Here is a 14,578-nt window from a genome sequence, read left to right as displayed (position 1 = left end):
TGTGGAAGATGAAGTCAGAAGAGTTTCAAAAAAGGAAAGAGAAATTATGTATTTTACTTTTTTTTTTTTTAAGTTAAAGTTAGTTCTCCTCTGCCACATAGTACTACGGTCTAGTGCTATTCATCTCTACCTGTAAGCGAGACGTCTTTGGTTCGATTCTCGCCAAAAACGAAGTTGAACTACATTATTATGGCAAGCTCATTGTAAAGCTTAACTTATTCTCTCACCTCTTAGTGTGAATACTATCGTCCGTTAAAAAAAAAAAAAGAAAAAAAAAGGTTAATTATGCTCTGATGGTATATACCTAATTAATTGGAAATTTAAACGTTAGTTCTGCTCTCTCAGGATACGTAATCTCATTATGTATCCCTCAATATAGTAATTATCGTATTTCATTAAAAACATGGATATTTGAGAAATAAACCATTTGCTCTTTTAATAATTGAGATATTTAGACAAATAAAATTAACAACATTATTACCACACTCTCTAAAGGCGAATTTGAGAGGTATTAGTTTGATTTTCGTCAAAGACGAATTTGAACCATACTATTACTAGCCTATTTTGAGGCTTAGGCTCCTAGTTCACTCCCCAATTCCCTTAGTGTAGACAATATCGTTTGTTCAAAAAAATACATCTAGGCCCAACTATTGCAAATACATGTGGTCAGTTTGTGTGCCTAATTAATAGCATTAGTGTTGTCGTTTTAGTAAGTAAATAATTCTATAGAGTGCTAGCAATCTTCTCCTTAGCCTTCTTGTTTGGGAAGGAACTTCTATCTCCTCCTCATGTTGTGTCATTTCTCGTACACTCCAAACAATACTTATTAGAGAAATTTTAAAAACTAACCCCTTTGGAGCCATCTATATTGGCATTTTTATCCTACCATTTTCAGTTTCTTGATTAAAAATTTGGCCAAATCTAGTGTGCACAAAGACAAGATGCCCTTAGATTGAAAAATCCGTTCCCAATCAAAGTCTTGCCTCTTCCAGCAAACTATAAACCTCGCACTACCCATTCGAATCACCGGGTATACAAAATCCCGGCACAAAATCACTAGCCACGACACTTTTTTTTCTTCAACGTGCATTTCAGTTCTATTACGCCACGTGTGGAATGAAGAATCAGATTCCCACTCTTTCCCTTCTTTTTCTTTTGGTAAAGTTGATGAGTTGTTGTCATAAAAAATGCAGTCATATCAAAGATGTCATTGTCGCTAAGGGGTTAGGGTTATGTCTTGTGAGGGGATCCCATCTCTAGGGTCTCCACAATTTGAATCCAGATGGAATCCCATCTTCGGATGGGTGTCACTTACAGTGGGGTTTGAATGCTTTAAGAAAGGAAAAAGAGAGAAAAGACTCTTCAGCTAGTACATATCTTTGTATGAGGATCCTCTTCGGATCCTCTTTGTGAGGATTCTCTCCAGATCCTTTTTGTGAGAATCCTAGGAATCCTCACATTGTTTTCGTTTATCGTATATTGTGCAGTCAGTTTTCTTCAGGTACTATTTGTGTTTAATTTTAATTAAAGATATTTAAAATGGTTTATGACCGCACAATATATAATGAACGGACACCATTTAAGAATTTCCGGAATCCAAACAAAGAGGATCCGGAGAGGATCCTCATTCCAAATCTCTAATCATGTTGAGTAAACTACATTTTCACACCTCATATATGGGCTGATTCTTCAAAATAGATCAAGAAATTTCAATTCTCACATTCACCACGTTGAAATATTGAAATTGTATTAATTTATGTATTGGTCAAATAAATTGTATGATAATTTATTAAATTTGAGCATTTTCAAAGGAGATGTCTATTCTAAGGAGAATGTTATGTAATAAAATTTGAAAGTAGATATAAGTTCTAATCAATTTGTCAATTCTACATGATTTAACATAAAGATTATGTGCTATCAATTTTGACATATAAAAAAAATATAATCTCTTTTATTTTCATAAAAAAGATCCGGCGAGGTCGCATTCTAACTTTTCTGGTCCATTCCATGCATGCACGTACCGCCATTGCTTGCAAGTGAGGTCCCAACAGGATAAAAAGTCGAAAGATGAAAAAGTATCATATCCTACAGTATCTTGAATTGCGTTTCTCCATTTTTCAATTTTTTATTTTTTTTTAAATATTTGTCTTTACTTAATTCCATTCCTTGATATATTTCCCAAAACCAATCCACCAAAGTTTTACGTTACATACATGCTTGAGAAATTATTTACTTATAAAAATATATATAATATTGCAAACGTATTCATATTTAATTATTATTGTTACAAAAGTATATTTAGTTTTTTGTATAAATATGTATTATCCCAACGGTATTCATATTTAATTATTATTGTCACAAAAGTATATTTAGTTTTTTGTATAAATATGTATTATCCCAACAGTATTCATATTTAATTATTATTGTGACAAAAGTATATTTTGCTTTGGACTTTTAAGTGGTCTTCACTTTTTTAAAGCCTGCACGTGTTTATTATATTTTGCTTTGGAATTTTAAGTGGTCTTCACTTTTTTAAAGCCTGCACGTGTTTATCAAATTTTAGTAAATAAATGCTTATCAATTATTCTCACGTTTAGACGTGGTACGTAGCCCGCTATATAAACCCCATGCAATATGCGGGGAAGAACCAACCTAGCTATCTCGATCACCAAAACCCCTCCAGTTAACTATGGCAATGCATGATTTAGGCTCTTTGCTCTTGTGTGTCTTGCTACTCAATGGCTTTGCATTGACAAACACCAAAGCTGCTAAGCCAGATAAACCCATTGTCTGTAACTCACTTGACAGGACCAAGTTTGATGCTCTAAAACCAGGGTTCGTCTTTGGTGGATCTACAGCAGCTTACCAGGCCAGTCCCTGCTAGGGCTTAGCTATTTAATTACCCTTTAATTAATTTGAGTTTCATATAATCACATAGGTCTAATTTGATTTCAATGTCAGAAAAACTATAGCATATATATATATGCACATGCACATTTCAGTTTCATTCCAAGCATGAATATTGACATCTTCAGTTTGAATGTGCATATGCATATTTCAGGTAGAAGGTGCATGGAACGTAGATGGTAGAGGACCAAGCATATGGGACACCTTCACCCACAACCATCCAGGTTATAGTCTTCTACATATTATCATCAATTACGCTCGGGCATGTAGTATATGCCTGTATATTTTCGATACATATGGACTATACATGCACTACATGGACATATATAATAGTTCTCATTCTATGATTCCTACCATCTTTATGCTCTAAATAATAAAAACTTTTATGGTTAATGACAGAAAAAATCGATGATCACAGCAATGGAGATGTCGCCATTGATCAATACCACCTCTATAAGGTTGTCAATCAAGGAATAATATTATTCTCCAAACCCTAAATTCCCACTATGAAGTTGAAGAGTACATTGACCATGAGATCCTTAATTAATTTTTAGCTTCTTTCTTATAATTATGTATGCCTTTCTTGTCATTACAGAAAGATGTAGCAATTATGAAGGATATGAAGTTGGATGCTTATAGGTTCTCTATCTCATGGCCCAGATTGTTACCAAGTAATGTTGACATCCGCTTCCATATACTTGATTTGGGACCAATTACTTCATGGATTAACCTGTTTTACTTAATTCGATTTCGATATATAGATAGGTATTAACTCACTTGATTATTTTGTTCTAATTATTAGATGGCACGCTAAGTGGGGGTGTCAACAGGAAGGGAATTGAATACTACGACAATCTCATCAATGAACTCCTTCACAATGGTGACAAAGCTACCTAATCTCATATATCATCCCTCCCATCTAATCTCATATATCATCCCATCCATTAATATATAATTAGAGTTTAATAACGTGCCCTCATAAAACAATATTGAATCAAACTATTAATTTTTTTTTTGGTTCCGATAATGTTATATATAGGCATACAGCCATTTGTGACAATCTTTCACTGGGATGTTCCCCAAGCGTTAGAAGATGCATATGGTGGTTTGTTAAGCCCTCGTATTGTGTAAGTAAACAAATTTTATCCTAAGTGTAATATTGGTCATTTGCTTAATTAAATAAAAACGTACCACATCTAACAAAAATGTTTTGAAATTTGGACACGCAGCGATGACTTTAAAGACTACGCAGAACTTTGTTTTTCACTTTTTGGTGATCGAGTGAAGCACTGGATCACATTGAATGAACCATATACCATCAGTAACCATGGTTATACAATCGGGATGTACGCACCGGGACGATGCTCTGCTTGGCAAGACCCAACCTGCCTTGGTGGAGATTCGGCTACTGAACCCTATTTGGTAACACACTACCAACTCCTTGCTCATGCAGCTGCTGTAAAAGTGTACAAAGATAAATTTCAGGTATAATGAATTAACTAGTTAGTTCCCTTTTTTATGGGTCTGAAATCTCTCTGAGTCACTAGTATTAGGTTCCACCACAAGAGGAAACCTTTTGTATAGCGAGGTAAACAGTTTGGAGTTTGTATGGTACTACATGAAATCATTTTCTGAATTTTCTTTGTAGGCATATCAAAATGGGGTGATAGGAATAACACTATTGTCACATTGGTTTGAGCCTGCCTCAGATGCAAAGGAAGATATAGATGCTGCAAATCGAGCTATGGATTTTATGTTTGGATGGCAAGTGTATTATTAATTTATAAATCAAGTGGGTTATATTTCCTTTTTATGACTTATAAAGTTGATTATTGGAATTTTCACATCTTTGTAGGTTTATGGATCCAATTACAAGAGGCGACTACCCGTACACCATGCGAGGCCTTGTTAAAGAACGATTGCCAAAATTCACGGAAGAAGAATCCAAGATGTTAATTGGGTCTTTTGATTTTGTTGGATTGAACTATTATACTGCTCTATATGCAACTGATGTACCCAAGAATTATTCTAAACCTGCAAGTTACTTATACGATCCACATGTTATTACACTGAGTGAGTACAAATGGAAACCTTTTATCGACTAATTAATTAATATCTTAGAATTATTACATTCTAATATTGATCGCATTCATATGTGTTATGGCAGCTGAACGTGATGGCATTCCTATTGGTCCTCAGGTACGCATCAAATTTTAGGTTAAGTTATTTGTGTTTGGAGGATTAATTTTATACAATTCCTAACAATCTCATATATCTTCAAATGGTAGTACAGGCTGCTTCAGACTGGTTATATGTTTATCCGAAAGGCATTCACGATTTTATACTCTACACGAAGAATAAGTATGGTGATCCAATCATTTACATTACTGAGAATGGTAATTGACACTTTTAAGCCTCACTTAATCTCACTTTTTAATTTCTGACATATATATGTATATATTGATGTAAAATACAGATGAGTAATTCCAAATCTAAATTAAAAACCAACTACATCTCTCTTTTTGAGAGAAAGCACTAAATACATATGTACTGAATTATATTGCAGGTGTTGATGAGTTCAATGATTCCAACTTATCACTAGATGATGCCCTCCATGATCCATTTAGGATTGACTACTACAATCGCCACCTTTGTTACGTTCATGCAGCAATCAAGTAAGTGCTTGTTGAAATACTAATTAGGACTATATTGCATTTTATAGTGATATCAAGTCATCATTTATTTATTTTGTGGTGCAGGAAGGGTAGTAATGTGAAGGGATACTTTGCATGGGCAATTTTAGACAACTTTCAATGGAGTGAAGGCTACACAGTTCGATTTGGTATTAACTATGTGGATTTTGACGGACTCCAAAGGTACCCAAAAAATTCGACCCATTGGTTCACAAATTTCCTCAAGAACCGCAAGGGAAGTTCAAATATTTTGGCCAATAATGTTGGAGACTCTGATTTTCTCTATCAAGTGTAACTTCAAACGATGAATGTTGTGGGGCTTGTTTTTAGTTTTTTCAACTTCACTCCTTCTGATTTGGAATAAGTTGCAACAAATCGTTATGAGTTTGTTGTATAAGTTATTAGTGTGTGTCTCTCTATATTTGTACTGCCATTATGGCTAGTGCCTCTTCCGCAGTTGAATTCCATATGAATGTAATGTACTATTTATGAAAATAAATGTTTTTGAATGTTCAGTATTCAATTAAACTGAACACTTACCCTCAGTGGCCTTCGACCGAAAAGTTGCCATAGATAATCAATGGCCTTAGGCCACATTATACCAGCTCGTGATTCCTTAACCAAAATATACTAAGGGTTCATTTGGAACTGTTTAAAATGGTTGAAAGTGTTTCTAGTGAAAATGTTTTTGGAATCAATCTTTAGTAAAAATGCAAGTGAATCATCGAAAAGCACTTGAAGTGTGGGGGACCATAATTTTCTAAAACCATGACACATGGCACCTGGGTAGCAAAAATGATCAAAATGCTCATAGCCCGTGAAGATAGTCCTACATTCTTAGTCTGACATACTAGGCTTAAGCCCACTGAAGATATTCCTTGCCAACCAAGTTTGAAAACCCTAATTCAAGTCAAATTAGGATATATTGGGAAATAGGCAATGTAATCCTAGGAAGATTGGATATCTTATCGTAGATTTCCTCATAGATAGTCTCCCAATTTAATTAGGATTACTTTCCCTACAAGAACTCTCAAGACATCTATAAATACTCTAACCAATGAAACTAAAGATAATGCTCTGCCACACGCATATTCTGTCATATTCGCCGCGGTACACGTCCATGGAGAACTTATCTCCTTAATGCCCCACCATAGCCTATTCGTCAAGAATGGTTCACGATATATCACACATCACACCATTCTTTCTTGGATGATTTTTAACAGAAAATCGACTTTGCATACGAATTTGGACACAAGTCTAGTTGGACAAAAATGCTAAGACACTGAAAATTATAATGTCGAACTTTCATAATTTTCTACACGATCAATCCTTCCAATTTTTCAATTAAAAACAGGCAAAACTGCATTTTTGTCAGAACTGCACATCTAGGGAAAAACGAAAATTTCAAGGGTTTCTCAGTGACATGCCATATACACTTGGAAAGATACGATGCAGAGCTTCAATATTCTTATTTTTCCAATTTTTCATAAAATAGAACAATCCCAAAATTGGCATGCTAAGCAGCTGGGCGGCAAGCCAGGCCAAGCAACACATTGGAACAACACTGCCAACTTGACATATTAAATTGTACCTTCTCGAAGCAAACTAAGTTTCTTTTTATACACCATCACGAATATGTGGATGTTAGCATTCTGTAGAATTTTGCAGAACTCAATTTCGAGCTATGTGGGAAACGTTATTGCCGTTTGACCATTCATATCCTCTGCAAAATTCCTCAAGTTCTTCCCCGAACTAATATTAAACGACGCATAACGCGCCGCAACAACCTATGAGTTCATGATACACACAGTCATGATCAAGTTAATGATTAACCTAAAGGTTAACCAATTCAAGTCCGCTCTGACAAGCTAAAAGCAAAGTCACTCGCAAAGCACTGCGTGACAAATTCACACTTGCCCTCCTCCACTACTAACTTGTAATGGAAAAGGACGGGGGGCATACTACATCAAGTAAGAAGAAAAAAATTCATGAATCTGAACGAATCCTACATCACCTGGCCGTTATGGATTTGGATATCTGCACATGAAGAAGTCTGAATTGCATATTCCTCCAGCTTACTCTAAAACTATCCAGAGTAAGGTAGACCGAAATAAGTGCGCCTCCGCAAGAAATGAAATACGATGGTACACATAATCCTTGGTGCTTACATAATTTTTATTTTGTGGGTTTTCGATTGCGGAGCTTGTATTCGCCTATAAAAAGTTTGATTAAATGCCGAACTGAAATCACATTTGAATGGTGATTCAACTCATTGCCTCTATTGCTTCACTTCTTATTTTTTGAAATTTTTGTACTTGGTTTTCTATGTGGTTTTGGTTCTCACATTTAAGTTGAATTCTTTGTTCGTAGTTGCAACATTTTCTTGGGGTTACATGTCAATCAGAGATTCAGAACCCGTTCCTTCAAAGAAGCAATCAACTTTCGGATTGAGAGTTTTTTGTTATCGAATATCATCACACTTCCCGACTATGATTCTATACTTGTTTGGATTTTGTCAAAACCGCACCGCTATGAGCATGAACACCATTTCATCTCTCTGTCTTGCTCTTCAATTGCTTTGAATTTTGAACTTCATTTGAACTATTGTTAGGATATCTTTTGGAGGGGATTATACAAAGAAAACCCAACTCATGCATTGGGTTCTCATGCCCTTTGATTTTCCAGTCATTGTAATTAAAGATTAACAATTAGAACAGCTGGAGTATCCTAGAACTTTTGTTGGATCTGTTTTTGGGGCATGTTCAAAATGCAGTTTCATCATCGTGACTAAAGCATTGCTTCACACGAAAATATCCGTTGTTCCTGTTGCATTCCAAAGTTGGATGGCAGTTTATTAGATGTATCGATCTATTTTACCTGAATGAATAATGTTAGGTTAATGTTGAATGATTTATCCGAATGAATTTGGCTTAGGATTATTTATTTTACCAATAAAAAATGGAATATTTTGTTTCAAATTAAGTGGATGTTTGTTGCTTACTTGCTAACTATACGTATGGGTGGGTATGCTACAGTTTGACTAGTTCACTCAAAAATCATAAAGTGAACTAAATTCCCTCTGGAAACCAAACAAATTCATATCCGATATAGTCGTTTCTGTTTGGACTTTGCTAGTTGATATTTTTGGGCTTTAAAATCATAAGCCTATATCCTTCAAACACCAGCAGCAAACTACGGAACTAATAAGCCTATAGAGTTCTCGGAAATAAAAACAAGCATTTTCAAATGAAAAAAATAAAGTTTTACAATTTTGGTTGCAAGTGTTAGAACTATTTAATATCTTCATATTAAAATTTTATTTTGTTAAAAATGGCTTTGACAGTTACTGTGTTGAATTTTTTTTGCAAATGTTTTCGAAGGAGAATCATGATTACATTTTTCTTTCTTTCTGGGAAACAGAATGATGAGCACTTTCTAGAGAGAGAAGTAATGTAATGGAACCACTAGTGAGTTTAGGAATCCATGTAAGGATGTTGACTGGATTATGGAGGCTTTGTGATGCTTAAAAAATAGGGGTCTATCTTTATATATATTTTTCTTACTTCTTAAGTAAAAGAATGAATTAATGGTAGCATTTAAAGCAACCACAATTGAGAAGGTTATCTTAGAGATTTTTTATCAACTTCTTTTTATTATTATTATTATTATTATTATTATTTACTTATTAGCAAATTACTTTGTAAGTCGTAACATATGTTTTTTGAAGAACTTAACGTTGCAGAACAACTATTTTTTTAAGAACTTAAAAGGAGAGTGCACACCATAAAAGATAGTCAACCGAGTGGTACCATGGCTTGGCTAGAGAGTAAGTTAATTATTAAGGAGAACGGGTTAAGGGCCCGTAATTAAGAGTCACCATAATGGAAACCCAAGTTGTCTGGAGATTCAAAGATCTGGGTTCAAATGGGACAACTAAATTATGATAATTTGGAGTAGCACCATGGAGATATACTTTCTCACTGATGTCTTGATAATAACAATACTGCTTACTAGTGAGATTATGTTAAACTTTGTTTTTAATAATTCAAATCGAATTCTTAAAATCCAAGTGGGATATTGTAGGATACTCTTAATGTGAAGTCATCTACTTGAGTCAGGAATGGGGCAGTTCAAATGAAAATTTTTTGAATGACTTAATTCTTTAGAGCACTCAAGAGACATCAGGAATTGTTCAGGAATGAAATGAACACAACTGAGTAACTACGGGGGTCTGGAATGTGTAGTGTGATTACTATTGTCTTGGCTTACACAAACGATTAAATAGTTCATGACATCGCGCTCGCTGATTAGTCAAGTACATCTAATACTGATACACTACAGAATATTCAAAACCAAAAACTACATATCTCTATGCGGTACTTTTTTAACTGAATCTCTCTCTTAGTGTGTATTTTCATTTGCAAAATATTGAGAGCAAAACTCCATTCATGTAGGTGATTGCTAATATTTTCATATTAAATTTTATTTAGTTAGAGGGAATTTAATTAAGATGGTCCAATTCTTTAACATGTATTAAGTTTCCAATTCTTGCACGTATTAACTTTCAAAGTTATCTCTGGTTAGAAACGACATCAAAGATGAAAATGCAAACTGGTGGTTTGAACAGTTAAGTGCTTATTAGCATTAATGCTTTCTAGAGAAGGACTCACAAGGCTTATGGTAAAAAACATATTTGACATTGTTACTATTCTTACTCTGATTCTAGAAAACTTTTAGTATACAATGGGAATCTGAATTCTACAATTCTCAGAATTTAGACACAAATTTTTTACCATGAGATTATGTGACAACCCGTCTCTAGTTCTATGATTTTATAAATTTTAAAAGAATGAATTTATGCCCAATGCCCTAGAGATGAATGTTTTGACTTTCTTTGACCAACGTGTAGAGAAACGTATGACTTACTTACTTAGCGCATTTATGTATTACTTGTTGGTACAAAAGTATAGGCGAAAATCGTTTGTGAGTTCGGATTATATCGGTATAGTTACAGACGTTTGAAGTTGTAAAACTATAGATTGTGAGAATTATTCAATTTCCACATGTGGGTTAAAGGTTAAAGGAGTTAAAATAAAGGGGAGGAAAGAAGGAGAGGTGCGGGGGAAGTTAAGATTAAAGGCATTGGCTGCCCAAATCAGGTAAAAGGAAATAGAGATCCAATTGGAAATGAGAGAGGAAGGCGATGGCCAATTAGAGAGGGGAAAAGGAGGGAAATGAGGGGGAGTGAAAGCCACCCTACCTGGATCCCAGTTTTCGACCCGCGTTCGATCCGGTTGCAGACCCGGGTCCTGTAATTTTTCCGACGCCTTTTTAGGCGGTTTTCCGACGATTCGAAGCCAACCACCACTTAAGAACAACACCTCTACTGCCCTTCTTCAGTTTGCACTCCAAATCCGAGAGTTAATGGCTCCATTTCGTGGGGTTTGACACTGACGGCGTTGCGGGGTGCACGATCGTCAATTCTAGCAAGTCTGCATGTTCTGATGAGGGCCACCACTACCATCTGACTTCAATGGATTCCAGGAACAAAACCGAATCAAAATTGGAGGCGTTGGAGCACCTGTGAACAGGAATTGAAAGCCACCCATTTTAGGGTTCGGACGGGTTTGAGTGAAATTTGGCAAGGGGTAGAGGAGATAGAACTAATTTATTATTTTTAGCAGAAAAAGTGTTATTTATTAATATTAACCTGTTTTGGAATTGAGTGAGTTATATATGCTACATGCATTAACATAAACCATTAAAGCATGAGTTTGAAAAAGGTTAATGATATTCACACGTTTTTATTAATTTTTTGTCATTAATCTTCATTAATTCATTTCATTTGAATGCCAAAAATTGAGAGGGATGTGTGTGAAATAAAATTAAATGTCTAAATCATGAATGTACCCATTCTTAAATATATCAATTTGTTACGTGTGAAATGTATTATTTTTTAATATTGTACCCATTTTTTAATGTAAAATCCATTCATTTTTGTCCTAATCCATTTTCTAAACTTATATGGGTACATTATATTTCATTTGATTTGATAATGTATCCATGTAAAGTTTAATTGAAGAAATTTAATAATGTTATTTAGCCTAGTGTCCTTTTTTTTTTCTTTTTTTTTTTTTTTTTTGGTAGTGTTGAAAATATGTACTCTAGTTTATATATACATACAATGTAGTGGAGAGTATATTCTATCCTTTAATATTTCAAATCCCACAAATTATGGATTTTATTTAAAATCTCATTAATATAAACAACTATTGACACACCACGACCCGGAATGTCCACTTGGACTTCGAATTGAGCTATGTTGGCCGACATTTTGAGAGTGAAGAAGCCATAAAGTGTAGTGATGTCGAAAATATGATTAAATTTAAACCTAAAAGTACCTAAATGTAAAAGTGCGCTAGTGAGCGGGAATGAACCCATTTCACATGTGACGTCAGAGTATAAGTAAAGAACAATAAAGTAGGATGAGAATTATACCGTTGAAGGTAATCTCCAATACCGATGTTTGCCAAGAATCCTCGTCGATACGAAAGCTCAGCTTCTAAAACCTGGAGGGGTGAAAAACAAGGGTGAGTGGGCCTAAAAATAAAGTTTTAATAAAACCTTTCTGAAAACATTAAAACCCCTTGCCGTAAAACAAGTGTAGTTTCCAAAATATACATACTACGTATGTTAACACCAAGCAACACCCATAATCCGGACAACATGTATAGCGAGTAGTAGAAACTAAGATTTTTTTATCACGTTCAGATTACTAATGGGCACAGTGCCCGTGATTGATTGCAATTTACCATGGACATCAACCGTGGTAGATGAGCTTTTTCTTCTAGTATTCTAAGCTTAGATCGGTGTATGTTTTTACAAATTCATCTTGTAACTTTTGTGCTGTATTGATTGGAAATAATTTTCTCTTGATTGTTTTAGTATTTTATTCAGGGCACTTATTTAGGAGAAGGATTTGCATAAAAATGGAGGAGTCTCAAAGTAGTCATGCAAATGAATGTACAAAAGATACAAGGCATGGTGGCCTACTGGGTTGAGAAAAAAGCAGTCACGTTGGGGCGTCCGTTTCATATACGCTTCTCTTCTTATTTGGCGGGGTAATGCTCTGCATGAACCATTTCTAATTATGGCACTGCTAGCATACAGGTTGAGTCATACTAGCATAACAAAGTATGAAATTACGAATATTGTTTAACTAACCAAAAAAAAAAAAAATTGTCGATACAACTACAAACTAAGGAATACATTTTCATCGACTCGTTTCTAATATATATTGAGTTAAAAGTTGTGTTTATCATAAGTGACCCTATAAGACCTAATACTTAAAAATCTAAAACACCCAAATAATAAAATAAATCTAAAATAATAATATTTTTCAACAGTCCCATCAAACTCAAGGTGATAACGACATGAGTTTGACAATAAGCAAATGCGAATGCATACTTTGTTAGGCATATATGGAGGCAGGCATATTCTATTTCGCACTCTTCAACATATAGATTTTGTAAGGTCAACATATACTTTGCACCATCTTCAAGCAGACATATTCATGCAGATAGATGTTGGGAGTATAGAAACGAAACATATGAATGTTCTCCGCCACTGAACGAACAAGATCTCATATCACAAGTACAACAACAAATGAACATAAATCAAATGTATCACCACATATACAACATTGGAAACTCTAACAACCATTACTAAAACGTCACCAATCCAAGCAGTTAAGTAATTGCGATAAACAGTTGCAATAGACTCTATATACAGACCCAACAACATCAATCCTTCACACGTCACCCTTATACACCCCAATAACAACAAATACTTTTTTTTATCATCAAAACATTTACTGTTTTTTTTTTTTTCATTTCCTTTTTTTCTACTTTTTTTTTTCCATTTCTTTTGTGGGAACAAGTGGAATGGACTTTATGTGGGTACAGCTAGAATATAATGGGTACAAATCAGGTGTGTCAGCATACCTGGTGGCTGTGACAATGCAAAATCGAATTCATGCTAGGAGGATCATTGCCGGATCCTCTTTGTGAGGATTTTGGGGATCCTCCAGTCACATCCGTTCATTGTACATCATGTGGTCATAAATCGTTGTAAATTTTTTTTATTTAAAATTGAATGTAAATAGTACCTGACAAAAACTGGCTACACAATATAAGATGAACGGATGTGATTGAAGGATCCCACGAGGATCCTCTCTCAAATTCATGGGTTCATCAGATCAAGACACAGGTGGTTAGATCGCAACACATATGTGAGTTTGATCGGGCAAAAATGACTGGAGTGGTTCAATGTGATCTCGTTTTGTGGTCTAGAAACAAGCAGTAATGGTAATTGGGTTCGTCGGAAACCAGTTGCTATTTGGGTTTCTGGTTGCAACAGTAATGTGTAGATGGATTTGCATTAGCAATATCTAGGCAGCGTAACATGGACTACGACAAATATAGTAGGGGTTGAGCAGTGCAACCCTAAGTTAGTGGGAATGGTGGGTGAAACATGTTGGAATCCCACATTGGTGTGGGTGAAATGAAAATGGGAGTTTAAATATGATTTCCCCTCTCTAACTAATCTCAAGACTTTTTGTGATAAAACCCCACACATGACGGATTAGGCAAGTGGTAAAGTTGGGACAGTATCGGTGTTGTTAGAATGGGATGCCCGCCGATCCAAAAATCCAACATGGTATTAGAGCGCAGGTTCGGGCCCCGTGCAAGCCAATGAGCATGTCCCCAAGAAGGAAACAAGCCGTGATTCTTAACATAGAATGAAGGAAACAAAACCAGGATTCCTAACATAGAGCCGCCCTCTAAGTTCTATTGAAAACAAGTATGAACTCTTAACATAAAGCCGACCTCTGAGTTTCAATTGCTTATGTGTGGATCTCCACATGTGAACAACTAAATGGGGTTACACGTGAGGGAGAGTGTTGGAATCCCCCATCG

General features: G+C 35.1%; 1 protein-coding gene across 1 annotated transcript; it reads left to right on the top strand.

Annotated features, from left to right (window-relative positions):
- Window positions 1-2,664: 2,664 nt before the first annotated feature.
- LOC137747248 (beta-glucosidase 12-like) lies at window positions 2,665-6,115 on the top strand. The gene is made up of 13 exons (XM_068487322.1): window positions 2,665-2,869; window positions 3,062-3,131; window positions 3,307-3,365; window positions 3,503-3,578; window positions 3,710-3,787; window positions 3,947-4,034; window positions 4,137-4,392; window positions 4,556-4,671; window positions 4,763-4,980; window positions 5,075-5,106; window positions 5,201-5,303; window positions 5,474-5,582; window positions 5,667-6,115. The coding sequence occupies exons 1-13, from the start codon at window positions 2,690-2,692 to the stop codon at window positions 5,893-5,895; spliced, it is 1,614 nt and encodes a 537-aa protein (XP_068343423.1). The 5' UTR covers window positions 2,665-2,689; the 3' UTR covers window positions 5,896-6,115.
- The last annotated feature ends 8,463 nt before the right edge of the window (window positions 6,116-14,578 follow it).

Source organism: Pyrus communis, chromosome 10, assembly GCF_963583255.1.
Source record: "Pyrus communis chromosome 10, drPyrComm1.1, whole genome shotgun sequence".
Classification (NCBI taxonomy): domain Eukaryota; kingdom Viridiplantae; phylum Streptophyta; class Magnoliopsida; order Rosales; family Rosaceae; genus Pyrus; species Pyrus communis.
Note: the sequence above shows the minus strand (reverse complement) of the source record. Positions and strands in the feature narration are given on the sequence as shown.